Source organism: Ostrea edulis, chromosome 10, assembly GCF_947568905.1.
Source record: "Ostrea edulis chromosome 10, xbOstEdul1.1, whole genome shotgun sequence".
NCBI lineage: Eukaryota > Metazoa > Mollusca > Bivalvia > Ostreida > Ostreidae > Ostrea > Ostrea edulis.
Window position 1 is genome coordinate 48,608,969 of NC_079173.1, and position 18,487 is coordinate 48,627,455.

At 34.0% G+C, this 18,487-nt stretch overlaps 1 protein-coding gene across 2 annotated transcripts in view; it reads right to left on the bottom strand.

Moving 5' to 3' along the window:
- The window catches only part of LOC125666228 (disintegrin and metalloproteinase domain-containing protein unc-71-like), a 70,188-nt gene that overhangs the window by 49,807 nt on the left and 1,894 nt on the right, over positions 1 to 18,487 (bottom strand). For both annotated transcript variants that reach the window (XM_056152498.1, XM_056152497.1), the window contains exons 2-5: positions 14,370 to 14,506; positions 13,733 to 13,815; positions 11,388 to 11,454; positions 4,982 to 5,064 (exon numbers count right to left, since the gene is read on the bottom strand). In XM_056152498.1, coding sequence (XP_056008473.1) covers positions 4,982 to 5,064; positions 11,388 to 11,454; positions 13,733 to 13,815; positions 14,370 to 14,506 — 370 coding nt within the window. The remainder of the gene's footprint in view (positions 1 to 4,981; positions 5,065 to 11,387; positions 11,455 to 13,732; positions 13,816 to 14,369; positions 14,507 to 18,487) is intronic.

An 18,487-nucleotide genomic window follows, 5' to 3' on the forward strand; every position in this document is an offset into this window, starting at 1 on the left:
ACACTGGATTCATATAGCTGGAATTGATTTAAACAGTGATGGATTCTGAGTTAACAAAGGCCTGATTTAAGGAGACGGTATCTAGACTATGTCTGTTCCCTTAGTCCTATTCAATTATTTATTGAATACAATATTGTTTACATTAATTAAGGGCCTGATTTGGAATTTATATGAGAGAAATTGATACATGATACTAAATCACTGCCATGCTTTATCTTGCAATAAAATACATCTGGGCACAAGAGGCAATATAAAATATCTTAAAAATCTGGACACGAGAGACAATACAGAATTAATATAAAACTAATGCAAGCTTTCAAACGAAGTGGAATCAATAATTCAGACTGGTGTATATACACAATACAAATCAGTCTCAAGTTAATATGAGAGAGATACCCACTAATTCAGAGACTGGTACATTTCCACAGGTGTGTATACTACAGTTAATATGAGAGAGATAACCAATAATTCAGAGACTGGTACATTTCTATGGGTGTGTATAAACACTACAGTTAATATGAGAGAGATACCCACTAATTCAGAGACTGGTACATTTCTACAGGTGTGTATACTACAGTTAATATGAGAGAGATAACCAATAATTCAGAGACTGGTACATTTCTACGGGTGTGTATACTACAGTTAATATGACAGAGATACCCAATAATTCAGAGACTGGTACATTTCTATGGGTGTGTATAAACACTACAGTTAATATGAGAGAGATACCCACTAATTCAGAGACTGGTACATTTCTACAGGTGTGTATACTACAGTTAATATGACAGAGATACCCAATAATTAAGAGACTGGTACATTTCTATGGGTGTGTATAAACACTACAGTTAATATGACAGAGATACCCAATAATTCAGAGACTGGTACATTTCTATGAGTGTGTATAAACACTACAGTTAATATGACAGAGATACCCAATAATTCAGAGACTGGTACATTTCTATGGGTGTGTATAAACACTACAGTTAATATGACAGAGATACCCAATCAGTTTATGGATTATATAAGAAATGTGAGAACATGTAAGTGTATGGAATATTTTAACATGCAATAATGACTGTTAGAAATACTACTACTTAGAAAACTTTGCTCTTCAGCCTGGGGATTTTATTTCTGCTAAAACAATTACCAAAATCATTTCAAAATTATTAGCACAACTTAAACTTTACAAATTAATTAATGTGATATCATTAGCACAACTTAAAACAGACAAGTTAAATGTGACATCATTAGCACAACTTAAACTTCAGGGACAAGTTAAATGATTGACATCTTTTGTCTGAGACCTGTAATATTGGCAGCAGAGACTGGGTTCTTCTTATAACTGTAAATCTAAACTACTGAAAGTCTATACACAGAGTGGAATTCAGATTCTGTGGGGTTTTTTTGGCTATCTTAATTCTGAGTAATATAAGATATACTGAAAGTCTACACAGAATGATTCTGTGGGTTGTTTTTTTTTTAACTATCTTAATTCAGAGTAATATAAGATATACTGAAAGTCTACACAGAATGATTCTGTGGGTTTTTTGTTTTTGTTTTTTTTGGCTATCTTAATTCAGAGTAATATAAAAGTAATATAAAAGTCTATGGTTTATCTTAATTCAGAGAAATATAAAAGTCTATGGTTTATACTATAATTCAGAGTAATATAAAAGTCTATGGTTTATAATATAATTCCTATCCTCATTGATTAAACAGCTGTCACTGTTGCTAACAATTTTTAAAAAAAAATAATTAAGAAAAATTTATATTTTATTATAATTGAGTTTGTTAATTGTGTGATAGGATATATCAAAGACAGATCCATGGAAAACGAATGTCCTCAGATTTTGTTTTACATCAGAATTTGAATGACATAAACATTATGAAGTATAATTCCATGTGCTGTAAATTTCTCGATCTTTATACGAAGGGATTGAAGAGAACACTACAGTGATAGTAGCCTGCTGAATACATTAATGTTAAATACTTGGAAAGCCAGCATCAGATCCGATATGAATGCCAGACAAAATGCAAATTAGCCTTGGAAATTCTCTGTACATTGCCAGGCTTATAGATTATAACGTGGAGGCCATTCTCTCTCTTTGTGACAATATTATTCTGATACGGCAGTGCAGGACTTTCTCCTGGCTAGAAGATTCTGTTGTTTATTAATTTCTTACACTGCGGAGTCTTAGCTCTCCACGGTAATTAAATCTTAATGGAGGCACTAGCCCTGTACATGAGAAGTTCACAACCAGGCTATTAGGCTATTACCCACAGCTGCCGTACTTCACAATTAAACCTCCACATACCGCTGTACTTTACAACATACTGCAGAGGACTTGATGAATTGCCAGCATTCTTTCTTTGGATTTTTTTTTATCTTTGGATTGATTACAAACATCAAAGTTTGTTTTATCATAGCTATTAGGCAGTGTTAATCGGATGCAGGGGTTGTCTTCAAGTCTGAACTTTTCCTCTTTCAAAGCTTGCCAGTTTTCACGTATACATTCTCTCCCTTTCTCTATCTAGAAAATTTCATCTCTATAACTCTAGATTTTCATCTCTACAACTCTAGAATTCCATCTCTATAACTCTAGAATTCCATCTCTATAACTCTAGAATTTTATCTCTATAACTCTAGAATTTCATTTCTATAATGTCAGTGATTTTTCTACATTTTTAACAAGGGTCCTGTGGCTTTCGAATTGGGAAAAGTTGTCGAAATTTCAGTCAAATTGGGAAAAATCAATTTTATCATAAATAAGTTTTAAAATCATATAAAACATTATATTATTTTTATTTTACACATCTAATTTCTTTCACCTTCTAAAATTTTCATCTACTCTATCCAGATCATCATTCCCATAACTTTTTGTTAAGTCGTATGTATATAATTCACATCGAATGTTTATTTTTTTCAAATATGTTTTCCTTTCATAATTCTATTATTGGGGAAAATGCAAGCTAAATTGGGAAAAAATTGACAATTTTTAGGAGGAGAAAGGGCCAAAATTCGGACCCAAAATGGGCCTTAAAAAATCATTGAATGCTATAATTTCATCTCTATAATTCTACAATTTCTTCTGTCTCTCTCTACCTATAGAATTCCATCTGCCTCTCTCTAACTATAGAATTTCAGCTGCCTCTTTCTTTCTCATTTAAGATAATTGTATCAACAAAGAGTGTTTGGCTAGATTACTTGTCGATAATCACAGTGAATACATTTTATGTACTGACAGAAAAAGAGGAGGGGGAATGATAAGTGTACCCAGAAACAAAACATTCTGTGTAATATAGATGTGTACCCAGAAACAAAACATTCTGTATTATATATATATATAGATATGTACCCAGAAACAAAACATTCTGTATGATATATATATATATAGAAGTGTACCCAGAAACAAAACATTCTGTGTAATATAGATGTGTACCCAGAAACAAAACATTCTGTATTATATATATATAGATATGTACCCAGAAACAAAACATTCTGTATGATATATATATATATATAGAAGTGTACCCAGAAACAAAACATTCTGTGTAATATAGATGTGTACCCAGAAACAAAACATTCTGTATTATATATATATAGAAGTGTACCCAGAAACAAATCATTCTGTATGATATATATATATATAGAAGTGTACCCAGAAACAAAACATTCTGTGTAATATAGATGTGTACCCAGAAACAAAACATTCTGTATTATATATATATAGATATGTACCCAGAAACAAAACATTCTGTATGATATATATATATATATAGAAGTGTACCCAGAAACAAAACATTCTGTGTAATATAGATGTGTACCCAGAAACAAAACATTCTGTATTATATATATATAGATATGTACCCAGAAACAAAACATTCTGTATGATATATATATATATAGAAGTGTACCCAGAAACAAAACATTCTGTGTAATATAGATGTGTACCCAGAAACAAAACATTCTGTATTATATATATATAGAAGTGTACCCAGAAACAAATCATTCTGTATGATATATATATATATAGAAGTGTACCCAGAAACAAAACATTCTGTGTAATATAGATGTGTACCCAGAAACAAAACATTCTGTATTATATATATATAGATATGTACCCAGAAACAAAACATTCTGTATGATATATATATATATAGAAGTGTACCCAGAAACAAAACATTCTGTGTAATATAGATGTGTACCCAGAAACAAAACATTCTGTATTATATATATATAGAAGTGTACCCAGAAATAAATCATTCTGTATGATATATATATATATATATATATATATATATATATATATATATATAGATGTGTACCCAGAACAGTAGATAGAATATACCCCGATTTGCAACTCGAAGATCTACAGATGAATGTGATGGACAGATCTACAGATGAATGTGATGGAAAGATCTACAGATGAATGCAATGGACAGATCTACAGATGAATGTGATGGAAAGATCTACAGATGAATGCGATGGACAGATCTACAGATGAATGCGATGGACAGATCTACAGATGAATGCGATGGACAGATCTACAGATGGACAGATCTACAGATCTACAGATGAATGCGATGGACAGATCTACAGATGAATGCGATGGACAGATCTACAGATGGACAGATCTACAGATGAATGCGATGGACAGATCTACAGATGAATGCGATGGACAGATCTAAAGATGGACAGATCTACAGATGAATGCGATGGACAGATCTACAGATGAATGCGATGGACAGATCTACAGATGAATGCGATGGACAGATCTACAGATGAACGCGATGGACAGATCTACAGAGGAACGCGATGGACAGATCTACAGATGGACAGATCTACAGATGAACTCGATCGACAAGGAGCATATGACTGATATGATATATTCATAAAGTTGTATTTCAATTGAAGAAATACTGTACTATCCTGTTTCCTCTACACATGATTTAGTGACCTTTGACCTGAGCAAGCACTGACCTGATTCCATTACATGTACTGACTGCCACGCTTGACCAGCCGTCACGCTTCACTTCCCCCTGATAGTAGCAGTGCTCCACCGTCTGAAAGTAAAAATAAATATCAGTAAAAACAAATATACAAAGTAAAAATTAATATTGGTTAAAATTAATATCAGTAAAAATAAATATACAATTAGTAAAACTAAATATCAGTAAAAATTATTATAAAAAGTAAAAATGAATATCAGTAAAAAGAAATATACAAAGTGAAAATAAATAGTAGTAAAAATTAATATAAAAAGTAAAAATAAATATCTAAAGTAAAACTAAATATCAGTAAAATTATTACAAAAAGTAAAAATAAATATCAGTAAAATACACAAAGTAAAAATAAATATCAGTAAAAATTATCATAAAAAGTAAAAATAATATTAAATATCAGTAATAATGAATATCAAAAGTAAAAATAAATATCACTAAAAATTAATTCAAAAAGTAAAAATAAATATACAAAGTAAAATTAAATATTAAAAGTTAGAATAAATATAAGAAGTAGAGAGAATATCAAGAAAGCTTGACAATGACATACAATCTTATCAGAACACCCCTCCCCCTCCCGAAAAAAAACAAAGGAACTGAATTTAAAAACAAAATATTGAAACAAATGTAAATTTTACGCCTGTAAACACAAGGTTGGACATTAATTTCCAGAGATTTTATCTTGCTATATACATAGTAAGTTAATTAGCAGGGTTTGACACTAAGGCATGTCCGACTGACAGCTAAAGTCTACTAAATGATAGGTTCGACACTAAGGCACGTCCGACCGACATAGTCTAACTAAATGATAAGTTCTGTCAGGTAAAATGTCGATTTACTAGTCCGACTGGTCGTGTTAAAAAAATAAACAAGAAACTTTTCTTTAAACTACAAGATATTTTATTCTTAGCAAAAAAATTTAATAACTGCAAATGGTTTGAGAGCAAGTTTGAACTGCGTGATACAATAACAGAATCTCTATTCATAGTTCTAATAAATAAGCCGCGGTCGGAAGTGATGTTTTACGACACCTACTCGAAGTTAATGTGTGTAAAGTTATGTTTCGGATGAATAGATATAAATTGAATTCATATTCATTAGGCAACAGTTTTTTTATTTCTTGGTTTACGGATCCGTCGACCCTAATTTCTGAGGAATCGGAAAAAAAATAAAATGCAAATTTCTACTTCTTTTAAATTCCGCCGATTCTACCCAACATGTCAAATCGAAAATAAAAATAAAATGTATTTTCAATTTTACGAATAAAAAATCAATATATGCACCCAGGGGTGCATAAGCCGAGTTGCATGGGATACATTGTTAAGTCAGGAATGATGTGGCATATTTATAATTGTGAAGAACTAATTTCAGTTTTAAACTTCTCAAGTTACTGTCCAGAAACCATATTTGTCTGAAGTTTTCAATCTATTTTTGGTCACTGTGACCTTGACCTTTGACCTTTTTTCTCCAAAATCAATAGGTTCCTTGCTTTGCTGGTATCCAACAATATAACCAAGTTTCATTTGATTCAAATTAAAAAATTTCAAGTTATTCTCCGGAAACTAATTTTTTGGGGGGGAATTTTAAATCTATTTTCGGTCACTGTGACCTTGACCTTTGACCCATTTTCTCCAAAATCAATAGGGGTCTTCCTTACCTGGTACATAACAATATCTTTAAGTATCATTTGATTCGGATTTAAACTTTCTGAGTTATCATCCGGAAACCAAATATTTCTGAAATTTTCATTCTATATTTGGTCACTGTGACCTTCACCTTTTTTCTCCAAAATCAATAGGGGTCTTCCTTACCTGGTACCCAACAATATATCAAAGTTTCATTTGATTAGATTGTAAACTTTTCAAGTTATCATCCGGAAACCAATTGTTGACGCCCAACCGCCCACCCGCAAGCCCGCATCACCAAACCAATAGCCCAGTTCAACTTCGTTGCAACTCAGCTAAAAATCGTGAAACGCAAACGTATTGATTTGTATTTGGTAATCACTATTCGTTTTGCGAAATATGTTTATTCCATATTTTTAAAAACCCTGTAAACAGATATGACCACGCACAATGACTGTAACGATACCTATATCGTTCTTGTCGACGAAACAGATGCCAGATGGCATATCATCACGAAAAAAAGGAATTGATAGAAATAAATATTTCTCATACAAATGGCAGTATTCTTGCTGCTAACATAACACAAAATGCAGTGCTATTTGGGTGTTTAAAGATGAGAGGAAGGTGTGGTTGTTACTGTTAGTGACTTTAATAAACTGGATGTTCTATCGTTAAATTGATAATGTTCTACGCACCCGGTTTGAGTGTGGTGAGGGCCTGTACCGAGACACAGATTATTCTAACTAGTGACTTTATACCACAGCAGTACATGTCATAATCAATGTATTTGAATACATGTACGTGCATCTCTGCCGTCAAAAATCCTAACAGGGAATAGTTCTAACAGTGTGAGAAATTGTTAGGTGCTTTTGATATTATAATGAACGTCTGTAAAAAATATGACCAGATAAAACTCAGAAAGGTATGCATATTTCTCGTAAATTAGTATACCTTGTGTAGTGGTGGAAAGAATTTGAGTATCAAATAAAAATGAAAAACAAGAAACATTTCTTTCAAAAAGATGGTAGATAATTCCATGGACATGTCTATGTGGGGAAAATGGGGTTAAAATTATTTCATAGGGTATAAACATTCTGAAATTAAAAATGGAATTATTACTACATACAATTGTAATTTAGTGCTTATATTAATTTTTTTTCTTTATATTTACAATTTGTAAATGTAAAATCTTTATTGAGCATTAATACAGTAAAATTACTGAACAACATTATACAAATACTGGATACTTTACAACATTAAAGAGATATGACCTTATACATTCTCCGTTTCAGGGCTCGAAATTAACATATGTCTGTCAGTCTGTGACTGGCTAAAAGTCTGCCGGACTGACTGACATTTGTTTTAGTCAGTCTGATGGGACTGGTTAATTTTCTAAAGCATCATTTTGGAAAATATACTTAATATGAAATTTCAAAAACATTTGGCATGTTTCGATCTGTTTAATCAACCGGACGAATCTGATTCGTAAATATAAATTCCACATTTAAGTGTTACAATATTGTCTAAGGCATAATGAGTTAAATTTCATTTTAATGATATTAACAAAATATATTTGATTATTTCTGGAAAACTCTGTTGGACTGGTAATTTTTTCTGCGGACTGGTTAAAATTATACCCCATCAGTCCGGCTGGACTGGTGACATAAAAAGTTAGCTTCAAGCCCTGCGCTTATGTTCTACCAAAGTGTAACATAGATACATGTATATAGTTATACACTGAAGTTGAAATCGCATTTTTTTTCAAAACTCATATTAACATACTAGTCACTCTAAAGAATTTTTTATCTAATATTTTTTAAATACATGTTTTGTTTATTTGTACTCACGAAATAATGTTAATGATTTATGGAAAATAAAAACGATAGATATTAAAAATGTTAAATTTTATTTTTATTTCTCCCGACCGACCCTACATTTTATTTTTAAAATCCGTAAACCAATAAATTAAAAAACTGTGGCCTTATTAAAAAAAAAAAACAGTTTAATTGAATTGAATATTTATAAGAAAGTATTTATCCAATTAATTAAATATGTCGTAAACAGCCATTTTTCGGTGTTGAAATATTTGCGGGAGTTTCTCTTATACTTCTCGTCCTCAAGGAAAGATGTCCCAAGAAAAAAAATGAAAAGGTTGGGAAGAAACAAACCTGGGGCGCGTTTTACAAAAGAACTTATGACTTACGATCAACTTTACATACCGGAATTTTCCAGTATATTGTAAGATCATTCGCTCCATTAAAATTAAGCCTCAGAATTTTTTTACTTCATTCACTTAAAGTAATAACTGTGTAATACAATTTAAGACTAGTTCTGCGAAATATGTCATATTGCGAACGAATAGAACGTGATTTATAGTAAATATACTTTATTTATGTCACATTGACCAAATTTATACTAGACCATGCAGCCTAATTTCATCACACTGACCAATTTATCTGACGCGATTTATACTTGACCAGCCTCATTTCATCACACTGACCGATTTATACTTGACCTGTCTCATTTCATTGTACTGACCGATTTTTACTTGACCAATCTCACTTCATCGTACTGACCGATTTATACTTGACCAGTCTCATTTCATCACACTGACCGATTTACACTTGACCAGTCTCATTTCATCACACTGACCGATTTATACTTGACCAGTCTCATTTCATCGTACTGACCGATTTATACTCGACCAGTCTCATTTCATCACATTGACCGATTTATACTTGACCAGTCTCATTTCATCGTACTGACCGATTTATACTCGACCAGTCTCATTTCATCACATTGACCGATTTATACTTGGCCAGTCTCATTTCATCGTACTGACCGATTTATACTTGACCAGTCTCATTTCATCGTACTGACCAATTTATACTCGACCAGTCTCATTTCATCACATTGACCGATTTATACTTGACCAGTCTCATTTCATCGTACTGACCGATTTATACTTGACCAGTCTCATTTCATCACATTGACCGATTTATACTTGACCAGTCTCATTTCATCGTACTGACCGATTTATACTTGACCAGTCTCATTTCATCGTACTGACTGATTTATACTTGACCAGTCTCATTTCATCGTACTGACCGATTTATACTCGACCAGTCTCATTTCATCACATTGACCGATTTATACTTGACCAGTCTCATTTCATCGTACTGACCGATTTATACTTGACCAGTCTCATTTCATCACATTGACCGATTTATACTTGACCAGTCTCATTTCATCGTACTGACCGATTTATACTTGACCAGTCTCATTTCATCACATTGACCGATTTATACTCGACCAGTCTCATTTCATCGTACTGACCGATTTATACTCGACCAGTCTCATTTCATCACATTGACCGATTTATACTTGACCAGTCTCATTTCATCGTACTGACCGATTTATACTTGACCAGTCTCATTTCATCGTACTGACCGATTTATACTCGACCAGTCTCATTTCATCACATTGACCGATTTATACTTGACCTGTCTCATTTCATCACATTGACCAATTTATACTTGACCAGTCTCATTTCATCACATTGACCGATTTATACTTGACCAGTCTCATTTCATCGTACTGACCGATTTATACTTGACCAGTCTCATTTCATCACATTGACCAATTTATACTCGACCATGCAGTCTCATTTCATCGTACTGACCGATTTATACTTGACCAGTCTCATTTCATCGTACTGACCGATTTATACTTGACCAGTCTCATTTCATCACATTGACCGATTTATACTTGACCAGTCTCATTTCATCGTACTGACCGATTTATACTCGACCAGTCTCATTTCATCACATTGACCGATTTATACTCGACCAGTCTCATTTCAGTTTCATTGTCAGAGAAATTAAACCCACATATTCTGCCTAAATCATGGTTAGGGTTAGGGTTGACCGATTTATACTTGACCAGTCTCATTTCAGTTTCATTGTCAACGAAATCAAGCCTACATATTCTGCCTAAATCATTGTCAGCGAAATTAAGCATACATATTCTGCCTAAATCATTGTCAACAAAATCAAGCCTACATATTCTGCCTAAATCATTGTCAACGAAATTAAGACGACATATTCTGCCAAAATCATTGTCAGCGAAATTAAGCAGACATATTCTGCCTAAATCATTGTCAGCAAAATTAAGCCTACATATTCTGCCAAAATCATTGTCAACGAAATTAAGACGACATATTCTGCCAAAATCATTGTCAGCGAAATTAAGCATACATATTCTGCCTAAATCATTGTCAACGAAATTAAGACGACATATTCTGCCTAAAACGGAGAAGGAAATTTAACATCTTATATTTAATCTTTATCACAGCCATGACTGCCTTGTACATCTTGACAAAACTTTTGTTGAAAATTCAGACAGAATAATTGCCTTCAGTCTCTGACAATATTTTCACCCGACAAATCTAAGGTCTGAAACCTCTCGATTGATTGATTGATTGATGTTTCCGCCACACTCAACAATTTTTCAGTTATATGGTGGTGCCAGTTTTTATTGGTGGAAGAGAGAACCCAGATACAATGTACCTAGGAAGACCACCGACCTTCCGAAAGTAAACTGGGAAACTTTCTCACTTACCGGCGCGAGCGGGATTTGAACCTGCGCCAACAGAGGCGAGAGGCCTTGTGATTTTGAGCGCGATGCTCTAACCACTCGGCCACGGAGGCCCGAGATATTGCATAGTATACAATAATCAAAACAATAAAGCATGAATTTTACCTTGGATATAATCTGTTGAGTCTTTGTGAGAAAATGCTTCACACTGATGCCATTGGACAAGAGTCCGCTGAAAAATATTACAAGCCGTTCCATCAACTATTAAGATAATAAGAATCGGCTGTAAATGATTGTAGATTGAAAAGTGCTCCGTGTATCTATGTAGAAAGTAACAAATAGATAGATAATAAATAATATTTAAACACGAAAGACATCGAGAGACATGTAAACAATATGGCAGACATCGTGACACATGTAAACAATATGGCTGCCATCGTGACACATGTAAACAATATGGCATCCATCTTAACACATGTAAACAATATGGCAGCCATCATGACACATGTAAACAATATGGCAGCCATCTTGACACATGAAAACAATATGACAGCCATCATGACACATGTAAACAATATGGCAGCCATCTTAACACATGTAAACAATATGGCAGCCATCATGACACATGTAAACAATATGGCAGCCATCGTGACACATGAAAACAATATGGCAGCCATCGTGACACATGAAAATAATACAGCAGACATCATGAGACATACTAGTAAACAATGTGGCAGACATCGTGACACATGTAAACATGATAAATACGGCAGACATTGTGAGACTAAACAATATGACAGACATTGTGACACAGGTAAACAATATGGCAGACATCGAGAGACGTACATACACAGGGTTCAAAATTACCTCATGTCCGTAAGTCCGAGACTAGTAAAAAACGTGTCGGACTAGTATACTCTCTATAGCACTAGTCCGTATGGACTAGTGAAAATCCAGAAATCAATCTTCAATTGGTTAAGATTTTAGCAAGATTTGTCTGAGTCTCTTATATGTTTGAACTTTTGGTCGATTACCTGCATGGTTAAATGTTTGCATGACTATGAAATCCTGATCTTCCAAACACATGGGGCGCACTTGTTACATCGCCCGGGTCAAGCCGGTTGATGTTTCCGGAAGCGGGCAAGTAACTTGTTTCAAGTATTTTTAAGCCGCTGGTCAACAGAAAAGTAGCCTGGATCGCCCAATAAATTTAGAGTGGGCACATGGAAAACAATATGGCGGAAAATATAGATAAACATTTTCTTGCTCGTTATCTATCCATTTCTCATTCATTAAAAGAGTTTAAATTTCAATTAGCATAAAGTAGTGAGTTAAGAGGTAAGCTTTTTGACATTTTTTTCCCGAATGCTGGATGATACGATCAACACCGCTTCTCTGTGGAAGTTACAGCTCAGTCTGCAGTGTTTGTGAATAAAATGTTTGAATATAAAACTGATGATCAATTATGATTTTTAAACTTAGATGGGTTACATTTTATGAAATTTGTTTTGCAGATGTTCTTTGAAAAATACAGAATTTTTGTTTTTACATTTTGATATATATTCGGCCGATTTTCCACTCGTTTCGCAAGACAAACCAGGTCAAAAAGTCATGTGATAAAAGTGAACTGGGTCGTCGACCGGATTTCTGAAACAAGTGCGCCCACTGAGTGCATTCGAGACAGTCGTCCTTCAAACGAGCACAAATTCCTACCGATTCCGAACTCTGAGTATGCATCACAAGAACGGGTTCGAGGCGCAGGAACTGCAAGTAGGATGATCTAAGAACAAGCACGTTTGTGCGCACATGTTCTCGTAATTCGCGACTCTAACACAGGAGTTCGTAACACTATAGCTCATGACTTGGTCATTATTGATAAAATTTCAAACTACTGTGACTCTAAGAACTGAGCACAAAAACAACGGGAACATCGATCTCGAATGCACTTATGGATGTTTATATAAGGATAAACTCTTAGGTTACTGTATGCTTCTGAAGATCGTGAATGCAAAATAAAGTATGGTGGTCTTTTTCTTCTGAAGGTGTCAGAAACTGAATTGCTTGCAACTGTGATGTGTTTGATTTCATTAAATACTACTGAATAAACTGAAGATCATTTAATATGATATACTTGTTTGCCCAACTTTCTATTTTGTATTGCTTTACATAGGAGTTATGAGATTGATCACTGTTCGTTATATTCACCTTTCATACTGGACGGACTAGTGAAATGCTTTGCGGGCTAGTGAACATCAACAGTGACTAGTCAGTATGGACTAGTGCTTGAGAAAGTTTATTTCGAACCCTGGTACATGTAAACAATATGGCAGACACCGTGACACATATTATCAATACGGCAGACACCGTGACACATGTAAACAATATGGCAGACACTGTGACACATGTAAACAATATGGCAGACACCGTGACACATGTAAACAATATGACTTTGTGAGAAATGTAAACATGATTAATAGGACAGAAAATGTAAGAATGAATAGGGCCCTTACTTATTTCTCTGCAGTTTGATTTTGTGAGTCTGTTCATCAACCACCAGCTGAAATGTCACCTGCTCAATATGCTCGTATGTCCCCTGTGATGAAATATTAAACATTGATAATAATATATCATACGACCCATTCAATATTGATAATAATTTAACACACGAACCATTCAATACTGATAATAATTTAACATACGACCCATTCAATATTGATAATAATTTAACATACGACCCATTCAATATTGATAATAATTTAACATACGACCCATTCAATATTGATAATAATTTAACATACGACCCATTCAATACTGATAATAATTTAACATACAACCCATTCAATATTGATAATAATTTAACATACGACCCATTCAATACTGATAATAATTTAACATATGAACCATTCAATATTGATAATAATTTAACATACAACCCATTCAATATTGATAATAATTTAACATACAACCCATTCAATATTGATAATAATTTAACATATAAAAACCGGATCATTACACATCCAACACTATCATATTGATGTCTAAAATGTATCGATAACCCAATCAAAACCAGATCATTACACATCCATCACTATTATATTGACTCAGCCCTGATGTTGAAGTTTAGAACATAAAGAAAAAGAAACTCACATGGTGTCCGATTTTCGATTCCCTGGTCGATATTCCAGCCGTCTTTCCTCGGGGGAGGACACGCTTGGGAAAGATAATTTCATAAGGTAGAGGTGTGTCGGGGGGGATCTGTTGTAACAGCTGCACATAATCGTAACCTGAAAATTCAGAGATATATAACGCTACCTGAAAATTCAGAGATATACTGCTAAGATAAAAACTACTAATTAACATAATCCTAACCTGAAAATTGAGAGATATATACCACTAAAGTAAAAACTACTAAACATAATCCTAACCTGAAAATTCAGGGATATACCGCTACAATAAAAACTACTAATTAACATAATCCTAACCTGAAAATTGAGAGAGATATACTGCTAAAGTAAAAACTACTAAATATAATCCTAACCTGAAAATTCAGGGATATACCGCTACGATAAAAACTACTAATTAACATAATCCTAACCTGAAAATTGAGAGAGATATACCGCTAAAGTAAAAACTACTAAACATAATCCTAACCTGAAAATTCAGAGATATACCGCTATGATAAAAACTATTAACTAACCAACCAACGGAACGGGGCGTTAAGCAATAACCAACCAACCAACCAACAGAACGGGGCGTTAAACAATATCCAACCAACCAACAGAACGGGGCGTTAAATGATATCCAACCAGGGGTCAACATTAACGTTTGTCCGCTTGTCCGGTACCAGTGGAAAAACATTTCGGACAAGTGAGTATTGATGGGCACTTGTCCGATTGGACAAGTGCTTTTTTTATGCAAAGAAGTCTCCAAACAATTTGGTGAAAAGTTTATCGGTAGTTCAGAGTCGAAAGTAATGCATGAAAAATGAACTTCGATCCCGATATCAATTGCTATGTAAACTAGCTGAGTTACACTCGATCGGGATCGGTGTGCACTTATTGCGTACTACTTTCATTACGAAGTCATTGATTCAAGATAGGAAGTCTAGATAAAATTTTGTTTTATGTGTTTGTTGTTTTTATCAAGAGAATAAGATCCAAAATCAATCAAGCATAGGGATTCCCTTAAACAGTTTCAGAGGGGCGACCCGCCCTGCCGCCTTTTGCCGCCACCCCTCTGCCCTTTCCCAAATTTGGAAACAAAAAAATCGCCGCCTTTTGCCATTGAAGACAACACATAAATTCCCCTTTTTGTACCCCAATTACAAACGTCTGTTTCTTTTGTCAAGTTCGTTTTATATCATAATCATGCAGTATTTGACCAAGTAAATTGAACAGATCGTAATTGATCACTTGTGTCTAGCACGTGATAACGGTAAACATCCATAGAAACTGTCTAAGTATGGTATCATTTTCAAAAAAAGTTAATACTACTTCAATCTTGCAAAATTTGTTCGGTATGATATTGTGACAAATTTTTCAATTTGAAAAAAAAAAAATGGTGACCCTTTTCTTTTCATCACTATATATATGCATTTACCGTTTTGCTTTTATGGTGAACCGATTAGAATCGGTACACAACTGAAATGAACCTTAAGCTAGATGCGCGGATTGGCACGCGCTCTTGTGTACCCCAAGAAATATGATGGGGTAATTATGAGCAGTTTGAGAAAAGCCATTTGAAACCCATGTCATTTTGTGGCATACCATTCCTTCACTGCTTTTACCACAAGAAAGATGTCAGGTTTTTTTTTTTTATCAATTTGTGTAGTAATTCCTCGGCCATTTTGCACAGTCACAAAAATACTTGGAAATTCATTTTTAAAACACAAACACGAAGTATTCATCTATGGAAATAACATTCTGAATAATATCTAGAAGATTATTAAAATTCTTCTGATACGTCAAAAGTTGTTAGTTATAATATCTATAATTAGCGATATGTAAATCAGATAAACAAGAGAGACAACTCAATTTTGCAGAGATCGTGTGACAAGACAAAATAAAATTTTAATATATACGGGTAGAATATAAATAAATCCATATCAATTAACCATGATTCCGGTGTCAATTGACTCTGTGCAATATTTCAAAACAAGGCACAGAAATTCCTGAAATATCGCACAGCTTCAATTAAACTTTCAAATGACGTTTTTCAGTGTTGATCTTCCGTACGAAAATTTTAAGTGATGGGGGAATGGCATGTACTCGATTAACAGCTAACGAAAACAGGAGTTAAAATGTTTTCATTTATGGGTAACAAATAACTGAAGGGAAGGTTTGCGACATTTTGACATGTAGCGAACAAAGTCATGTTGCATATCAGTATGTTCAGTAGGAATTTATCTTTTGAAAATTGACTTTTTAAAAAAATCGCCTGTGTAGTTTTTTGACCAGATGAGCTTAATTTTGTGATGTTTTACATTTACGGGATCTTTGTAGTGTTATAAAAACTAATCGAGGCAAACTTATGGGGTAAAAAGCTGGTAGAATTCCTAAAAAGAGTATTATCTATAAGATTATACTAGTTGGTAGAAAATTTTTATTTTGAAATACAAAAAATAGCACTTTTTATATCCTTAATTTAATGAAATTCAAATTGGTTGCCATGGCAACAAAAAATGCATATTGAGCAGCTTTACAAAGTCTACGTCAGAAAAATTTCACTTTAAACATAATATTTGGACCATAAACCATAAATAAAATTACTACCTACTGGGTTTTGTTTCCCTATTAACAAATTAAAAAGAATTATTTGATTTATTGTTACTTTGTTTTATAATTGTACAATTTTTTGAAGAGTGCATTGAGCATTTTCATGAACAAATACAATTCCAAATCACAAAACCTTGACTTGTGAGGATGTGGTGTTTTATGCCCCGACCCAAGCGAGTGTTCCCTTCTGCCCCTGTCTGAGGTACTAAATTTCCCTGCCCTTTTGAAGCTGCAGTGAGAATCACTAAAGCAGGTATAACAATGGACTATATCTTAAGTAAATTAAATACAGTTTTCAAGTTGACAATATTAAATCATTGTTGATTTTTTTTTCCGGACAAGTGAAGTTGAAGTTCAGACAAGTAAATATCTTTGTCCCTTGTCCAAATGGACAAGTAGAAAAAAAAGTTAATGTTGAGCCCTGCCAACCAACCAACAGAACACGGCGTTAAGCAATTACCAACCAACCAACAGAACGGGGCGTTAAACAATATCCAACCAACCAACGGAACGGGGCGTTAAGCAATTACCAACCAACCAACAGACCAACCAACAGAACGGGGCGTTAAACAATACCCAACCAACAGAACGGGGCGTTAAACAATATCCAACCAACCAACAGAACGGGGCGTTAAATGATATCCAACCAACCAACAGAATGGGGCATTAAACAATATCCAACCAAACCAGCAGAACGGGGCGTTAAATAATATCCAACCAACCAGCAGAACAGGGTGTTAAATAATATCCAACCAACCAACAGAACGATGAGAGCTGTAACAGGCACTGGTAATTTCAACAGAACGACGAGAGCTCTAACAAGCACTGGTAATTTCAACAGAATGATGAGAGCTCTAACAGGCACTGGTAATTTCAACAGAATGATGAGAGCTCTAACAGGCACTGGTAATTTCAACAGAATGATGAGAGCTCTAACAGGCACTGGTAATTTCAACAGAATGATGAGAGCTCTAACAAGCACTGGTAATTTCAACAGAATGATGAGAGCTCTAACAGGCACTGGTAATTTCAACAGAATGATGAGAGCTCTAACAGGCACTGGTAATTTCAACAGAACGATGAGAGCTCTAACAGGCACTGGTAATTTCAACATTTAATATAAGAGATCTATGCAATGAGAACTGTTAATGCTCTTAAGGGGTGAGATCAAAAGTTCATTGTTTCACAAAAAACTATATATTCTTCTTCAGACACCCCTCCCATTCCTCCTTTAAATTAAATTTGATGAATGTAGGAAATAATAATCAGTGTATGAAAATTGATGTCCAAGGACATTATAATTAACACACATACTAGGGGTGAATCAATATATCGAAATGTACCCGTATACGTCTGTCCAGCGATATACAATACGGTGTTTCGACGATACGATATAATGTCGGGTGTAATAATAGCCCTTTGAATAGTTGGGATCGAAGTTCATAATTTAAAAATGGCTTCTAACAGGAACGCAATTCCTCAGACTTTAAT